This window comes from Haliotis rufescens, unplaced genomic scaffold (assembly GCF_023055435.1).
Source record: "Haliotis rufescens isolate VD_foot unplaced genomic scaffold, xgHalRufe1.0.p SCAF_9, whole genome shotgun sequence".
In the NCBI taxonomy this organism is placed as follows: domain Eukaryota; kingdom Metazoa; phylum Mollusca; class Gastropoda; order Lepetellida; family Haliotidae; genus Haliotis; species Haliotis rufescens.
The window spans coordinates 44584328-44598115 of NW_025964383.1; the positions used below are offsets into that span (position 1 = coordinate 44584328).

General features: G+C 39.4%; 2 protein-coding genes across 2 annotated transcripts; both read right to left on the minus strand.

The window, feature by feature from the left end:
- Positions 1-343: 343 nt before the first annotated feature.
- LOC125377374 lies at positions 344-8338 on the minus strand. The gene is made up of 3 exons (XM_048390433.1): positions 8245-8338; positions 798-1040; positions 344-498 (listed from the first exon to the last, which is right to left on the minus strand). Exons 1-3 carry the CDS (start codon positions 8318-8320, stop codon positions 344-346), a joined length of 474 nt encoding a protein of 157 aa, XP_048246390.1. The 5' UTR covers positions 8321-8338.
- A 2228-nt stretch (positions 8339-10566) lies between these two features.
- LOC124145121 lies at positions 10567-13394 on the minus strand. Its single transcript, XM_046514802.2, has 3 exons — positions 13009-13394; positions 12405-12647; positions 10567-12092 (listed from the first exon to the last, which is right to left on the minus strand). The coding sequence occupies exons 2-3, from the start codon at positions 12637-12639 to the stop codon at positions 11866-11868; spliced, it is 462 nt and encodes a 153-aa protein (XP_046370758.2). The 5' UTR covers positions 12640-12647; positions 13009-13394; the 3' UTR covers positions 10567-11865.
- Between the last annotated feature and the right edge of the window lie 394 nt (positions 13395-13788).

Consider the following 13788-nt stretch of genomic DNA (forward strand, 5'->3'; position numbering starts at 1 on the left):
TCATTGTAGAATGAAACGAAATTAACAAGTCACCGAGTTAATCCAATTAATCACAAACGTTTATGAGAACCATTCGACCCCAGTCCCATATGACACCATGGCAAACATGATATTTGGTTGAAACCATATCAATTTTTGGAGAAATACTAGACAACTTACAAAATGATAATCTTAAAGTGAAGCTTGTTTTAGGGTCAACGAGAGTATATTTATATTTTAAACATAGTTGTCATAAAGTGTGAGAGAAGCTTGCTATATTTTAGTTGAATGTTTACATACAGAAGCTAGTGTAAGTTGTCCAAAAGTTATCTTCAGATGAAGACAACACTTTGTCAGAAAGCAGTCAGTTCTCATTGGTTGGCGACACTGCACTGTAGCTGAAGTCGATGCATGAATTATATCGGTGACAAATGATGCCACAGTCTCCGGCTGTCATGGCTGACGTGGTTAGGAACGGCTGAGACACCTTCTTGTTCTTCAGCGGTTTGTAGTAGGAACCTATAAAATATAGTTACTTTTTAGAGTCAGGAAGGCAAATCAGTCATTTATGTTATAATGAACGTCCCACGACATCGGGTATGATGACATGGAATCAGAAAAGTCTTCGCGACTGACAACCCGATCAGTTAAATCGCCTCTTACGACCAGTTGTTATAGAATTGGGCCTGTCTTAAACCAGATACAAATATAAAACATTTTAACTCACTCACTCTAACCGTGCTCAAACATATAGGGGATTATGACTTTGAACCGATTTGACTTTTGTGAAGCCAACGGTGAATCAATGGTTTACTCACGATATGGCTTCTTAGCCCCCTCCCCTTCAACATCCACTTGTCCGATATCGAGGTGTACATTGGTGGTAGATGGCTTTGTGACACGGACAAAGCGGACAGGGAATGTGGCATTGCAGGTAAAGGTGAACTCTTCCCCAGCAGTGACAGTGCTAGACACATTCCCACACCACTCCGACTGGACATCAGAGCAGAGACTGACATCTTTGTCCATCACCTCCACGAAGGCATTTCTCATGTAAACATCTGCAAACAAAGGAATATCCCAGTGCACGTGTCAAACATAAGATCCCCTGTTGCTGATCTGCTGATGCAAAACTAGTGTTGTGATGCACCATTCCCATTTAACAACACTGTATGGAAAGTGTTCAGATAACCTGAGAGTGTGTAAATCTTGAAAAATATCACTAGTGACATCCTACACAATTGATTTTGGTTATTGAATTGCGCTGAAACTGATATAAAATAATTCGTGGGATATATGGTGTGCAACCTATTTTATATATGTTTCTACATTATCACTCAATGAAACAAAAGTGATGTGTTCTGTATGAACTTACTCCATTTCCCGTAGGTGGCTGCTGTGAGGGTGATGCTGCTGATGGTGAAGTAGCCCCTCAGGTCGACCTCCCACCAGGACGGGCTGGCAAATTTTGTTAATGATCCAGATGACACATAGGCTTTATTTAAAGCCCGACTAGCATCATAGATCGAAGAGGTACTACTCTGTTTTGCATATTTTCCATTTGAAATATTTTCACCTGCAAGGAAAATATGTAGAGACTAATCATCTTTGTTTTAAAGAGTGCAGGTGTGGTGGGAAAAGAAATTCAGTGTTTAAGGGGACGTGAACCCCACTTTTTTCAGCTTAAATGCCAACAATATGTGAAACAGATACCTTACGCACATATTACTTCTTGCTATATTACAGGTAAGGTGAAAACAAGAAACTTGCTGATTCCTCGAACTACGTTCATAACAAAGGCATATCCTATCTTGGTGGAATCACATTACTTTCGGTTTGGACTATAGACACATACCAAATGCAGTACATATTTAGCATAAATTTTCTGTTTCTCTAATTACTTCCATAAATATAAAAGGTAAACCAAGAGAATAACCAGATTTGATTATCCTCTGAAAGATATTTCTTTTTGACGCAAAGGGTAATATAGCCACGAAGATTATATGAATGGACTACTGAGAACCACTGACGCCAGGTGTTGGCGAAAAGGGTAAGCATGTCCTGTCCTACCCTTAGCACCCGCCATTCATACAGTAGACATAAAAGGTAAGTATTTATTGCCTGACGCCGCCCGGCAGTAGTCCTGCCATCCGACGGCAGCATGAAGAAGAGCGATCCAGAAAGCAGCATGGATATCAGGCCAATCTTGACCCTCAAGGTCAGCTAATCATATCCTAGAATGTTCTAGTTGCACACCTCAGTGGTGTATTTGACATATGACATGTATTTGGATAGTTGAGTTTTCCATAACTCTTCAAATGAATCGGAAATGTCACGAAATGCGAGTCATGTTCAGAGTCAAGAGAGGTCCTCCAAATATTGATCAAGAACCCTCACTGGATATCAGTGTACAAATTATCATCAAGTTCAAGAAAATAATATCCAAGGAATCGTGTACACAGGATAATACACTCTGAGTGACCTGGACCTTACGCTGCTTCCCATCAGACTCCCAATGGGTGTATCTACAAGTATACTTGTATTAAGTCTGTAACATCTATTATAGAAGTGAAGATTTTTGTTTGACTCCAATGCAACTGTCTGTATAGTTTCCCAACTCAGTGACAAACTCAAAGAGTTCAATACATTTCTGCAAAATTAACTAAGAGAACATAGACAGCTTAAACGTATTCTTGGCAAGCTCAGCTTGGTTTGGCATGTTCGGTGAGCTGAACTTGAATCTGTTGCATAACTCGTCTAGCTGAGGGTCAGTCTACACAGTCACACATGCTGGACTAAGTAAACAGGTAAATTACCTTGTTGGCTCAAGCAGAGATGTTGACCAAACAGCAAGGAGGTATAACCATGTGGTCACAACATGGCCAGACGAATGTGTGGTCAATGTCCAGGACCGAGATAGATAGTACGGGACTTTAGCCCACTCATAATCACGTTTACGTCCTCCACGAGGCGAACTCGGAGCGCCCAGGTCAAAAGGTCAGAGACCTGCTACCTCTTACGTGTAGGGGTGGTAAGCAGAGACAGCAGACAGACGGTGGCTGGAGACAGGCAACCATCACAGGCAGCACACAGTTAAAAGGCCGACTACAGTAAATGACCAACATTGGAAGGTCTACACAGTGACACACTCAAATAAACAAATAAAAGACAGCGTATAGACTTTTTGGTAAACCTAACTTGTAACGTATGGTGGCCCAAGAAGGGAGAACCTATTTAAGACCGGTCATCTACTGAACAAACACACTATCATCCTCAGATATTAATACTGTATTGGGAAGCAATGGTAAGGAGATATTTAATTGCGAGATAACTTCACAGGAAATGGTTTTACATGCATTTTGTTTCTGAATATATTCCAAGGCTGTTTGAATAACCTTGGCTTCAGCAGTAAATATAAAGTTCCTGTTTTGTATCACCACGGGAACAATGAATAAACTGTTGACAACTATAACATCACAGTGGATTGGGGACATACACCTCCACTCTGATGTTAACATTTCCAGCTTTACTACGACGAGGAATTTTCATAGGTCACAAACTTAAGAGATAGATCGTTTTGTCATTTCCATGAACACCCTTCTTTTTGTAAAACGTTTTACAGATGTCACTGCTTGTTCCTTCAGCTATACCAAAAGGTCTTGTTCGGATATGTCGGAAAGCACCGGCCGATGTCTGTCACGAACAATGCCCCAAATGGAGTTGAGTGTCTTATGTGCTGAAACAGCAACCTCAACATTAGCAAACTGACTGATAGACAAGAGATAAAGAGATAAATTGCTGTTTCTTCACACACTCCACAAGAATGGAGCCACAACAGAGATAAGCTACATTTTTCACTTCTCCACAATGCCCATTAACAGCTTTTGAAATCTCAAATGGATTTAATTTTACATGTTGTTTCCACCCATCATCGATCGTTAATAAGGACAGTTTGAAGAGCATCGGATTTCCATTAGGCAAATACCAGGGTTACAGGAATGTTATACTCTAGCAAATATTACTTGAAATGCTATATTTGTCCACCCGATGTATTGACAGGTTGGCATGCATTGTTCATGCAGTCAAAGTAGATTATGTGACCACGCTTCAACGTTTAATTGACTGGGAAACTGCCTATTTCGTAAACAAAGGAACGAGATAATTATATACTCCTCAACTCAGCACAAGAAACACAGAACGTTAGTATGGGAATTGACACGCATTTACTGCACATCTGAATATTTGATGAGTGATGACACAATGACACGTGGCAGTGACGGCACCGGATATTACAAACATGGCGATTTGGAGGATCACGGGTGGACCTGTATTTTTTTCGTTTTAAAGGGATGTTGCTGTTGCATGTGTTGTTTTTATCTTGAATTTTTCTGTTAAAAGATGACATTAGTATGGATCTTAATGCGAATGTAGGATATCATCACAACCGTAAGAGTCGGCCTGTTGCCTTTCACTTGCACCAGTGTATCGCTGCCACCACCAAACCTGTCAACCTTCGTATTCCGTTGGTACCTACGGTTTCACAGTAAAGTTGGTACATTCTAGCTTCGTCATCAGATTGATGCTTGACTCGTTGCTGTTCAAGCAGTTGTCCTCACAGGACGAACTTGCTACCTAGTAATTATCCATCATTTTTCATGTTAATGCCATCTGCGTCATAGTTTCAATGTTGAGGTGAACAGTAGAGGTTGCAATTGGTGTTGTGGTCGGATGTCTCTCAGTAATGAGGATAGTCGATAATAGTTTATACATGTCAAGGGACAAGTTGACATTTTTCCGACAAAATCTTTTTCTGTCTGCATGTTTATACTTGTACAAAATTATATATGTATAGATAGCTACATTTTGTTTAGCATTCATCCAGCGTGCATCACCGTTTGAAGTACAAACATGAAAAGGGCTCATTGACTGATTTCTTCATTCGGTTTTTGGTTAATGCTACACTCCTAAATAAATAGTCAAGCAGCCTGCAAATGAACGAGGCTAGACCAGACACTCCAGTGATTGATATTATGAGCAATGATCCACGCCCTCAATAAGTCGCAAATAAAAAAGATCGCCAAGCTTGAGCCACCGATCCAGTAAATCGCCTCTCATGACAAGCATACGATGTTGAATAGCATTTTAAAAAAAGACTGACAAATATGAAATAAGTGAGTGAGTGAGTGAGTGAGTGAGTTAAAATTGTAAGTCACATCGGCAATATTTCAGCCATATCGTGACTATCAATAGTTATATATATAATACATATAATGAAACTTATATAAAACACCTGCCAACGAGGGACAGTCAAATAACTAGACTTATCACAGAAGTAAATGTAAAATTAGTATGTAATCATAAAATCAATAACACTGTACATAACATTACATTATAAAAACGGGCTATAGATCGCCAGCAACTGAAGGTAGACCGCCATACTGGGGACCATGGGGACTTACAGTACATTTCATACCTGCATGTATCCCAGCAGGATTTACATCATCCCTTCAGCAACTGGCGATTGTATGCAAAGTTAGCCACAAGTAAAAATACAAAAAATCTACGTTTAAAAGAGTAGTAGGCAGAAAAATTCTTTGAATGACATGGACTTACGATAGCCTCTCAGGGGAACAATAATTTTACACTACGTCTACCCCCTTTGAGGATACGGCCAGTAACAAACTAATATAATTTCATTCTACCAATTTTAAAAAGTCCTTCATTTTATACAATACATATTATCAAAATTTATGGAACAATTCTATCTCTTTTAAAAACCCAATAACTAAATGAGAATTAATATTATAAAAAAGATCCTTGAGAGATGATGATTTGCAATATTTATCCCTTGTGATGGCAAAATCAATACAGTCAAGCAGGACATGCTTGACTGTGATTCTCTCATCACAAGGGATACAAAATGGATGAAATAAGTAACTAAGGGAAATGAAATCATTGCATTTTTATAGCAACATGTGAGTGTGCGTGCGTGCGTGCATGCATGTGTGCATGCATGCGTGTGTGTTTGTCTGTGTGTCTGTGTGTGTGTGTGTGTGTGTGTGTGTGTGTGTGTGTGTGTGTGTGTGTGTGTGTGTGTGTGTGTGTGTGTGTGTGTGTGTGCTTGTACTAGGCCGGACTAATGCCATTTTTATCATGCCGCAGTTTAACATGAATAACTCCGAGCAGTCCAGCCCTTAATTCCGAGCGAAAGGCAGAGTAAAACCGAATCTCTTTCAATGCCTTTTAACGAACCCACGACCTTTCACTCTCCGGGCAGATGCTCTATCCACTACACCACGTTAATGGTCAATAAGTAACTATATCTATGTAATACCACCATTTGTATGACTATGTATGTAGTATTCTTTTCCAGTTACTTCACAAGAGATCAACTTTCAGTGGACAAAATTATAATAAAACCTCATAATGGTTTCACGCATCCATATTTAGTGTCAGCATATTTTAGTCAATTGAGAAAACGGTTTAGCAGTTTGCATGACACGTAAAAAAATGCACGATATATACTATGACACTTGACCTTCAGCATCTATGCCATTCATCATTAGTAAATTGGGGCTTTATATGCTGGATGTGAAAAGTAAACTGCTTTGCAACATCGGCAATGGCACTGATATGCCAATTTTAATTCACTAACAGTTTCATTTTGATATTTAACTTTTCATATTTAATTAATTTGAAGTTTACACGATATACGACTTTTCCATTGGACGAGAGGTCGGTCACATGACCGCGAAATTGACGTTCATAAGTGCATGAACGACACAATTTGACGTTCATACGTTTTTCACGAGACCGTGTTCTTGAAATGACGTAAACAGTGACGGATTTCTTCCACATTCCTGGGGAAACCCTTTGGAATTTCCTAGCACGAAAACATACATAAGCGTTCTTTCTGATCATTTAGAACCTTTATTCTTGGTCTCAGCGTTTCAGTATACATTGAGAAATGTCGGAGAGCATGACTGCATGATTGTTCACGAATATCCTCGATGCGGCCCATCCTTATGAACAAACGATGAAATGCACATCTAAACTATCGTAGTATCGACTCGATCCGTGCCTAGGCTGACATTGACCGTCTCTAGCAATCTATGAATTTACCTTAGTGTCGCATGTTTGACGCATCTTTATTCACCTTTCAATGATCGGCCAGCTGATCAATGATGACTCACACATGTAACCGCCACAGATTCATTAACAACTTCGGAAATCTCTCCCGTCACGTTTATCGTGTCGGTTATTTGGACGTCTTGTACTTGATGTAAATGTATTACGACGCGCTGTCATTGTGACTGACTTACTGAGGTAGTTCTTTACAGACCTTTCTCATCTAATGAGGATATGATTTGAACACATGTGCTGCTTAAGATGTTTCTGAAGAGCAAGTTGTGCATCCAAACGCCCATGTCACCTCTCTTTTTGAGGAACTATTTTACACCGCGATATAGCTGGTTCTTGTATGGCTGTCAGTGTAAACATGAAGTCACACGTACTAAATACAATTGTGTTAAGATCTTGGCTAACATCCTTTGAGTTAAGAAATTGTGATCAACAAATTATCATAAAGCTCCGACGTTCATACAGTTTGGCCCTTACTCTATGAAGGTTCATACTCCAATGAACTCACACAAAGTGAAGGTCAATTCTTAAATGTCTGTAACAATGAAACACATCGACATTCACGTGCAACTTTATGTATCGAATTTGAGAGAATATAAGTCCATGGCCATCAACTGGATTCAGACTCGTTGAACACACTCAAATGCTATCAATGGTGGAGAAAGGACATAAAGTTGCAGTTTGCTTAGACAAGCTACGTCTGATGATGAGATGTTTACGGCCGCCAGCACAATCTGCTCAACCTGATGTCAAGGGTCATCTCGACCCAGCATTCGGAGAAAAACATATGGCGTCATACCACCATTTCTGTGATTGATTCAAGTCACAAAGTTACAACAACAATCACATTACGCTCACTCGTCGTGACACACATGTAAATATAAACCCAATGTCTGTTAACCTTACTTAAAGTGTATTTTTCACGTCATCTATCATGTTGTACGAACTATATACAGAGGGGTCATTAGGAGGCGTCTGCAGTGAATTCAGGCAATATCACTACTCCATCGCTGCCCGCAGAAATGTGCAGGTACAGAATATACCGAGTGTACCGACGGCATACGGGGCAAAAAGGCCATGACAAAGTTGACTGTGTATTTGTTCTAAAACCCTTAAAGTACTCACTGTGTACAAATAGGCCGTGTAGTCTTGTAACACTGGTGTAGAGGGCTACACAAACGAGAACACGGAGGACCAACATCTTCACTTGACGGCTTGTTGTGTTGTGGTAACAGAGGCTCAGTCTAGGATAGCTTTCAACGTTAATTTCACACGCAAGTAAATGTATATGAATAATATAACATTCTTTTCTAATTACTCCTCAGTTACGTCAGTCATTAAAAATGTATAGTCAAGCATGTCCTGTCCTGATCTATAACATGGATCTTTCCAGAAGTACGAGATTGGAAGACGCAAGTCAAAGCATAATTGAGGATATGAAATGAAGGAAGCCAAGCTCAGCATAGGTCCCCAGGAACAGCTTGTCACAAGTTGTGACTGAATAAATCGCCGGGCCAGGAACGATGACTTGGATGGTAGCTGCACCCCAGGATGTGTAACGTTGGTCATAACATAAAATACTGGGTTGTCTGGTCCAGATTCGATGTTTTAAAGGCCACCGTCATGTAGTTGGAATATTGCTGAATACAGAGTTTAACAACAAATAAAATCCAACAAGCAGACTGTATATTTCGTAGTCGAATATGTGTTGTTACGAGTTTTAGCTCTCAGTGTTGAACAGTGAAAATTTCCACCAGTGAGCATCTTGCTGAGATTGGCTTGTGTGACGTCATCTCGCAGTCAAACTGCACCCTCTTCTTACATAGATTGTTCCTATTGCCATTATTTCATCTTTTGGATTTATATTAGTTAGGGATTGGCCGTATTAACTTCTGGGCTACAGGGGCATTCTCCAAACCAACTTATTGTTCACTGGATGTTTTGAAAATATATGCCTTTGGGATCCTTAAAGATGCCCTTTCTACTCCTTTCAATGAATGGTTACTAGCAAACTTCTTTGAAGGCATTTAGAAGTTGGAGTATTAAGTTAGGATACGATTTATGGATGAACAACTTCTTTATTACAATTAAGAGCGACGTTTTGGTGGAGGTTCTAACACTACACTTGCCTGATAACGGTGTCAGAACCTGCACTGAATATGATAGTTGTTTATCCATAAATCTTATCCTTACTTAGTTACTAGCTATTTTGACATAAATTCCCAACTTTAGAACTTGCGATTTAGACATGCAAATGCAAGTACTTCTTAAGCCCACCTACTGTGTATGCTGATAATCTGAAACTGAAAATAAGATATACAGTTGCCATTTGGTCACAATGTCTCTTTTAACCATTTTAGCTGCTGCCATGAAGTCTCAAGTAAGCGATTTGAGAAAACGGATTTGCCCTTTGCTGTGGCTGTGGGTTTGTAATTGAAATTCAATGTCTATTAAAAGTCGAAATATCACAGAGAAGATGATGTTGTTGGAGGCGAATATGTATCAATGTGTAACAAACTCCAATCGGCGTAAGGAAGTAAGTTATCAGAACTGGTGGGTGAGGTCAGTTCAGGTGTTATAAGCCAAGTCACCATTACTACTCCTGTGTAAGGCAGGCATTTATCAGAACTGCTGGAAGAGGAAGCAAATATTTTCTGGCTGAATGTTTCTAAAATAAAGCCTGACAGGAACATTGTTGTTCTTACATACTGACAGTGAGACATATTTAGAACATAATTACCTGTAGGTTTATTAGGAATCGTGCGCTTTAGCCCAACAGCTGAACATTGTAGTCTTGACAGCGGGACATATTGGTTGTCTACTGCCTGACAACGGGACAGTATTGTTGTTATCAGACTGGCAGCCGGAATGTATGGTTCATAACAACCTGCCTTCAGCACATTATAGTTGTCAACCTGACATTTATGTTGTGAATAGCCTCACACCAGTACATAATGGTTAACACTGTTGCAGCTGGCCATTACAGCTTGAACAGCCTGTCAGTTAGGCAGTATTGTTGTCAACAGGTCCAGAAATAATTTGGTCCAGGTTAACCCATGGCATTTTGTCATAAGAAACAGAAAATAAAATGCTTTCATGGTGTTATAGAAAAACAATTTATTCACATCAGCAGGTGTAGATACAAATCATATACAAAACATATACAGAGACTCATAGAGTGTGTCATTAGGATTCCATGTGAGATACAATGGAATATATTGTTAACATTCACGTTCTTGTTCAAAGTCAACATTCAAAATTGTCCATTTTCTTGCAAAAACACAATGTTCAACATTCTTCCTACCAAAAAACATTTCTGTAGTTTTTAAAAAAAATTATATGACGGATAGAAATTAGGAATATCCCTTTGATACAGACAGTATAAATATATTTAACAAGCCATGATATGATTCACTTGTTTAAAATTCCGCGTCATTGCAAATAATTCTCTCTTAGTATATCTAGTTTGTTGGAAAAATCAATATTGAAAATCACAGTGTTTAGTATCCTTGGTGTCAGATCAAGAGAAAAGTGTAAATAATAATAAATGCTTGTTGCCATTACAAAGCGATTACGGTAAAGAAACAGTACCTTTGATGTGATAACTGCTCAAATTGTATAACTACTCATATGGACAAAATAAAAAATACATTCATTTTAGTGGTCAAAGTGTTTCAATATATAGAATATAATTATTATTCTACACTATAAGTGATCGAACATTTGATATTCACCCCGATTATGTATCTTGGTTTGTCAGTAAGTGGTAAACGAAGACCTGCATCGATTGGGGCTTTCCTCCCACATTAAGCTAACACGCTATGACAAAACTTGAATAGTGTAAAAAGTGGCCTTAAACCCAACTCACTCACTTTTACTTTGTTCATTGGTTGGTAAACGCCAACTAGTAAAAGTGCGACAGACTGGTCGATCGCACAACATTTATTGTTGATATATGCCAGGAGGTACTCAGTGTATATATTTTAGCACAAAGCCAGTCATGAAATCAATTGTTTGTGAACGCGGGCACATGTTTGTCATACTGTATACCAGACAGGGAGGTAATATTAAACTATTCCAACTCTTTTCCCTACCTGCTTACTTTCTAGGAAATAAATATGGTGGGCTTTACATTTTTGTCATATTTCGACCTACCAACCTGAATGTTTGGTCCAAAGAGTTTGTCATTATCATCATTGGGTGAGGCGAGATATTTATGACTAACTTCAAATCCGAGTTAGCGTATGGTCTGATTGCATAAGGTGACGTCGAATGCAATGGGTGACCTCAAATGCCCAATGATACAATGTGACGTCATTTCGCGTCAACTCATCAATCAGCATTGCAAGTTGCTAAAAGATGGGAAAGTTATTACTTTTGATTTTGCTACCTTAAAGGGTAATATAATACATATCGAATAGTGAATTAAAGAAACAAGAGTACGTGCATGCTCGCTGTCAAGCAATATGATGTCAGTGTGAAAACAATCAAATCATGACGAGAAAAACAAAACCGTCATTGTACAATAAAACGAAATCAACAAGTCACCGAGTTAATCCAATTAATCACAAACGTTTATGAGAACAAAATGATCCCAGAGACCCATGACGCCAAACATGATATTTGATGGAAACTCTTTCAAAGTTGGAGAAATATTAGACAACTTACAATATAATAATCTTAAATTGAAGCTTGTTATAGTTGTGATAAAGTGTGAGAGAAGCTTGCTATCTATTAGTTGAGAGTTCACATACAGGAAATAGTGTAGGTTGTCCAAGAATTGTCTTCAGATGAAGACAACACTTTGTCAGTTAGCAGACAGTTCTCATCGGTCAGCGACACTGCACTGTAGCTGAAGTCGATGCATGAATTATATCGGTGACAAATGATGCCACAGTCTCCGGCTGTCATGGCTGACGTGGTAAGGAACGGCTGAGACACCTTCTTGTTCTTCAACGGTTTGTAGTAGGAACCTAGAAAAGATAGTTAATTGATAGTCAGGAAGGCAAATCAGTGACTTCTGTTATGACGAACGTCCCACGACAACGGGTACGGTGACATGCAATCAGCAAAGTCTTCGCGACTGACGACCCGATCCATTTAGTCGCCTCTTACGACTAGTAGTGATAGAATTGGGCCTGTCTTAAACCAGATACAGAGCTAAAACATTTCAACTCACTCAATCTAACTGTGCTTATACACAGGATTATATTATATATAGGGGATTATGACTTTGAACCGATCTGACTTTTGTGAAGCCAACGGTGAATCAATGGTTTACTCACGATATGGCTTCTTAGCCCCCTCCCCTTGAACATCCACATGTCCGATAACGAGGTAAACATTGGTGGTAGATGGCCTTGTGACACGGACAAAGCGGACAGGGAATGTGGCATTGCAGGTGAAGGTGAACTCTTCCCCAGCAGTGACAGAGCTAGACACATTCCCACACAACACCACCTGGACATCAGAACAGAGGCTGACATCTTTGTCCATCACCTCCACGAAGGCATTTCTCATGTGTAGATCTGTAAACAAAGGAATATCCCAGTGCACGTGTCAAACATAAGATCCCTTGTTGCTTACTGTATGGTCAGGTTATTCATGACCTGCCTGCAGCTAGGTAAATCTGTTGTTTCTTCAATGTAAAACAAGTGTTGTGATGCACTGTTCCCATTAACAACACTGTATGGAAAGTGTTCAGATAACCGAGAGTGCGTAAATCTTGAAAACTATGACTAGTGACATCCTATACAATTGATTTTGATTATTGAATTGCCCTGGAACTGATATAAAACAATTCGTGGGATATATGGTGTGCAACCTTTTTTATATATGTTTACACATTATTGCTCAATGAAACAAAAGTGACGTGTTGTATGAACTTACTCCATCTCTCGTAGGTTGATGCTGTGAGGGTGATGCTGCTGATGGTGAAGTAGCCCCTCAGGTCGACCTCCCACCAGGACGGGCTGGCACGTTTTGTTACTGATCCAGATGACACATATGATTTATTTAAAGCCCGACTAGCAACATAGTTAAAAAAGGTACCACTCTGTTTTGCATATTTCCCATTTGAAATATTTTCACCTGCAAGGAAAATATGTAGAGACTAATCATCTTTGTTGTAAAGAGTGCATGTGTGGTGGGAAAAAAATTCAGTGTTTAAGGACGTGAACCCCACATTTTTCAGCTTAAATGCCAACAATATGTGAAACAGATACCTAACGCACAGGTTGCTACTTGCTATAACACAGGTAAGGTGAAAACAAGAACCTAGCTGATTCCTCGAACTACCTTCAAAACAAAGGTATATGCAGCACATATTTAGCATTAATTTCCTGTATGTCTAGTTACCTCCTTAAATATAAAAGATAAACCAAGAGAATAACCAGATTTGATTATCCTCCGAAACAGATTTCTTTTGACGCAAAGGGTAATATAGCTACGAAAATGATCTGAATGGACAACTGAGAACCATTGACGCCAGGTGTTCGCGAAAAGGGAGAGCATGTCCTGTCCTAACCGTAGCACCCGCTATTCATACAGTAGGCATAAAAAGAAAGTATTTATTGCCTGACGCCGCCCGGCAGTAGTCCTGCCATCCAACAGTGGCCTGTAGAAGAGCAATCCAGAAAGCATCATGCACATCAGGCCAATCTTGACCCT

Excerpts from the sequence above, each read along its gene's own strand:
- LOC125377374 (XM_048390433.1), bottom strand. The coding sequence starts at position 8,320 with ATGTTGGTCCTCCGTGTTCTCGTTTGTGTAGCCCTCTACACCAGTGTT. Across the intron at positions 1,041-8,244 it reads ACACGGCCTATTTGTACACA|ATGTTTACATGAGAAATGCC; the intron begins GTGAGTACTTTA and ends CTTTGTTTGCAG. Across the intron at positions 499-797 it reads GGGGGCTAAGAAGCCATATC|GTTCCTACTACAAACCGCTG; the intron begins GTGAGTAAACCA and ends TATATTTTATAG.
- LOC124145121 (XM_046514802.2), bottom strand. The coding sequence starts at position 12,639 with ATGAGAAATGCCTTCGTGGAGGTGATGGACAAAGATGTCAGCCTCTGT. Across the intron at positions 12,093-12,404 it reads GGGGGCTAAGAAGCCATATC|GTTCCTACTACAAACCGTTG; the intron begins GTGAGTAAACCA and ends TATCTTTTCTAG.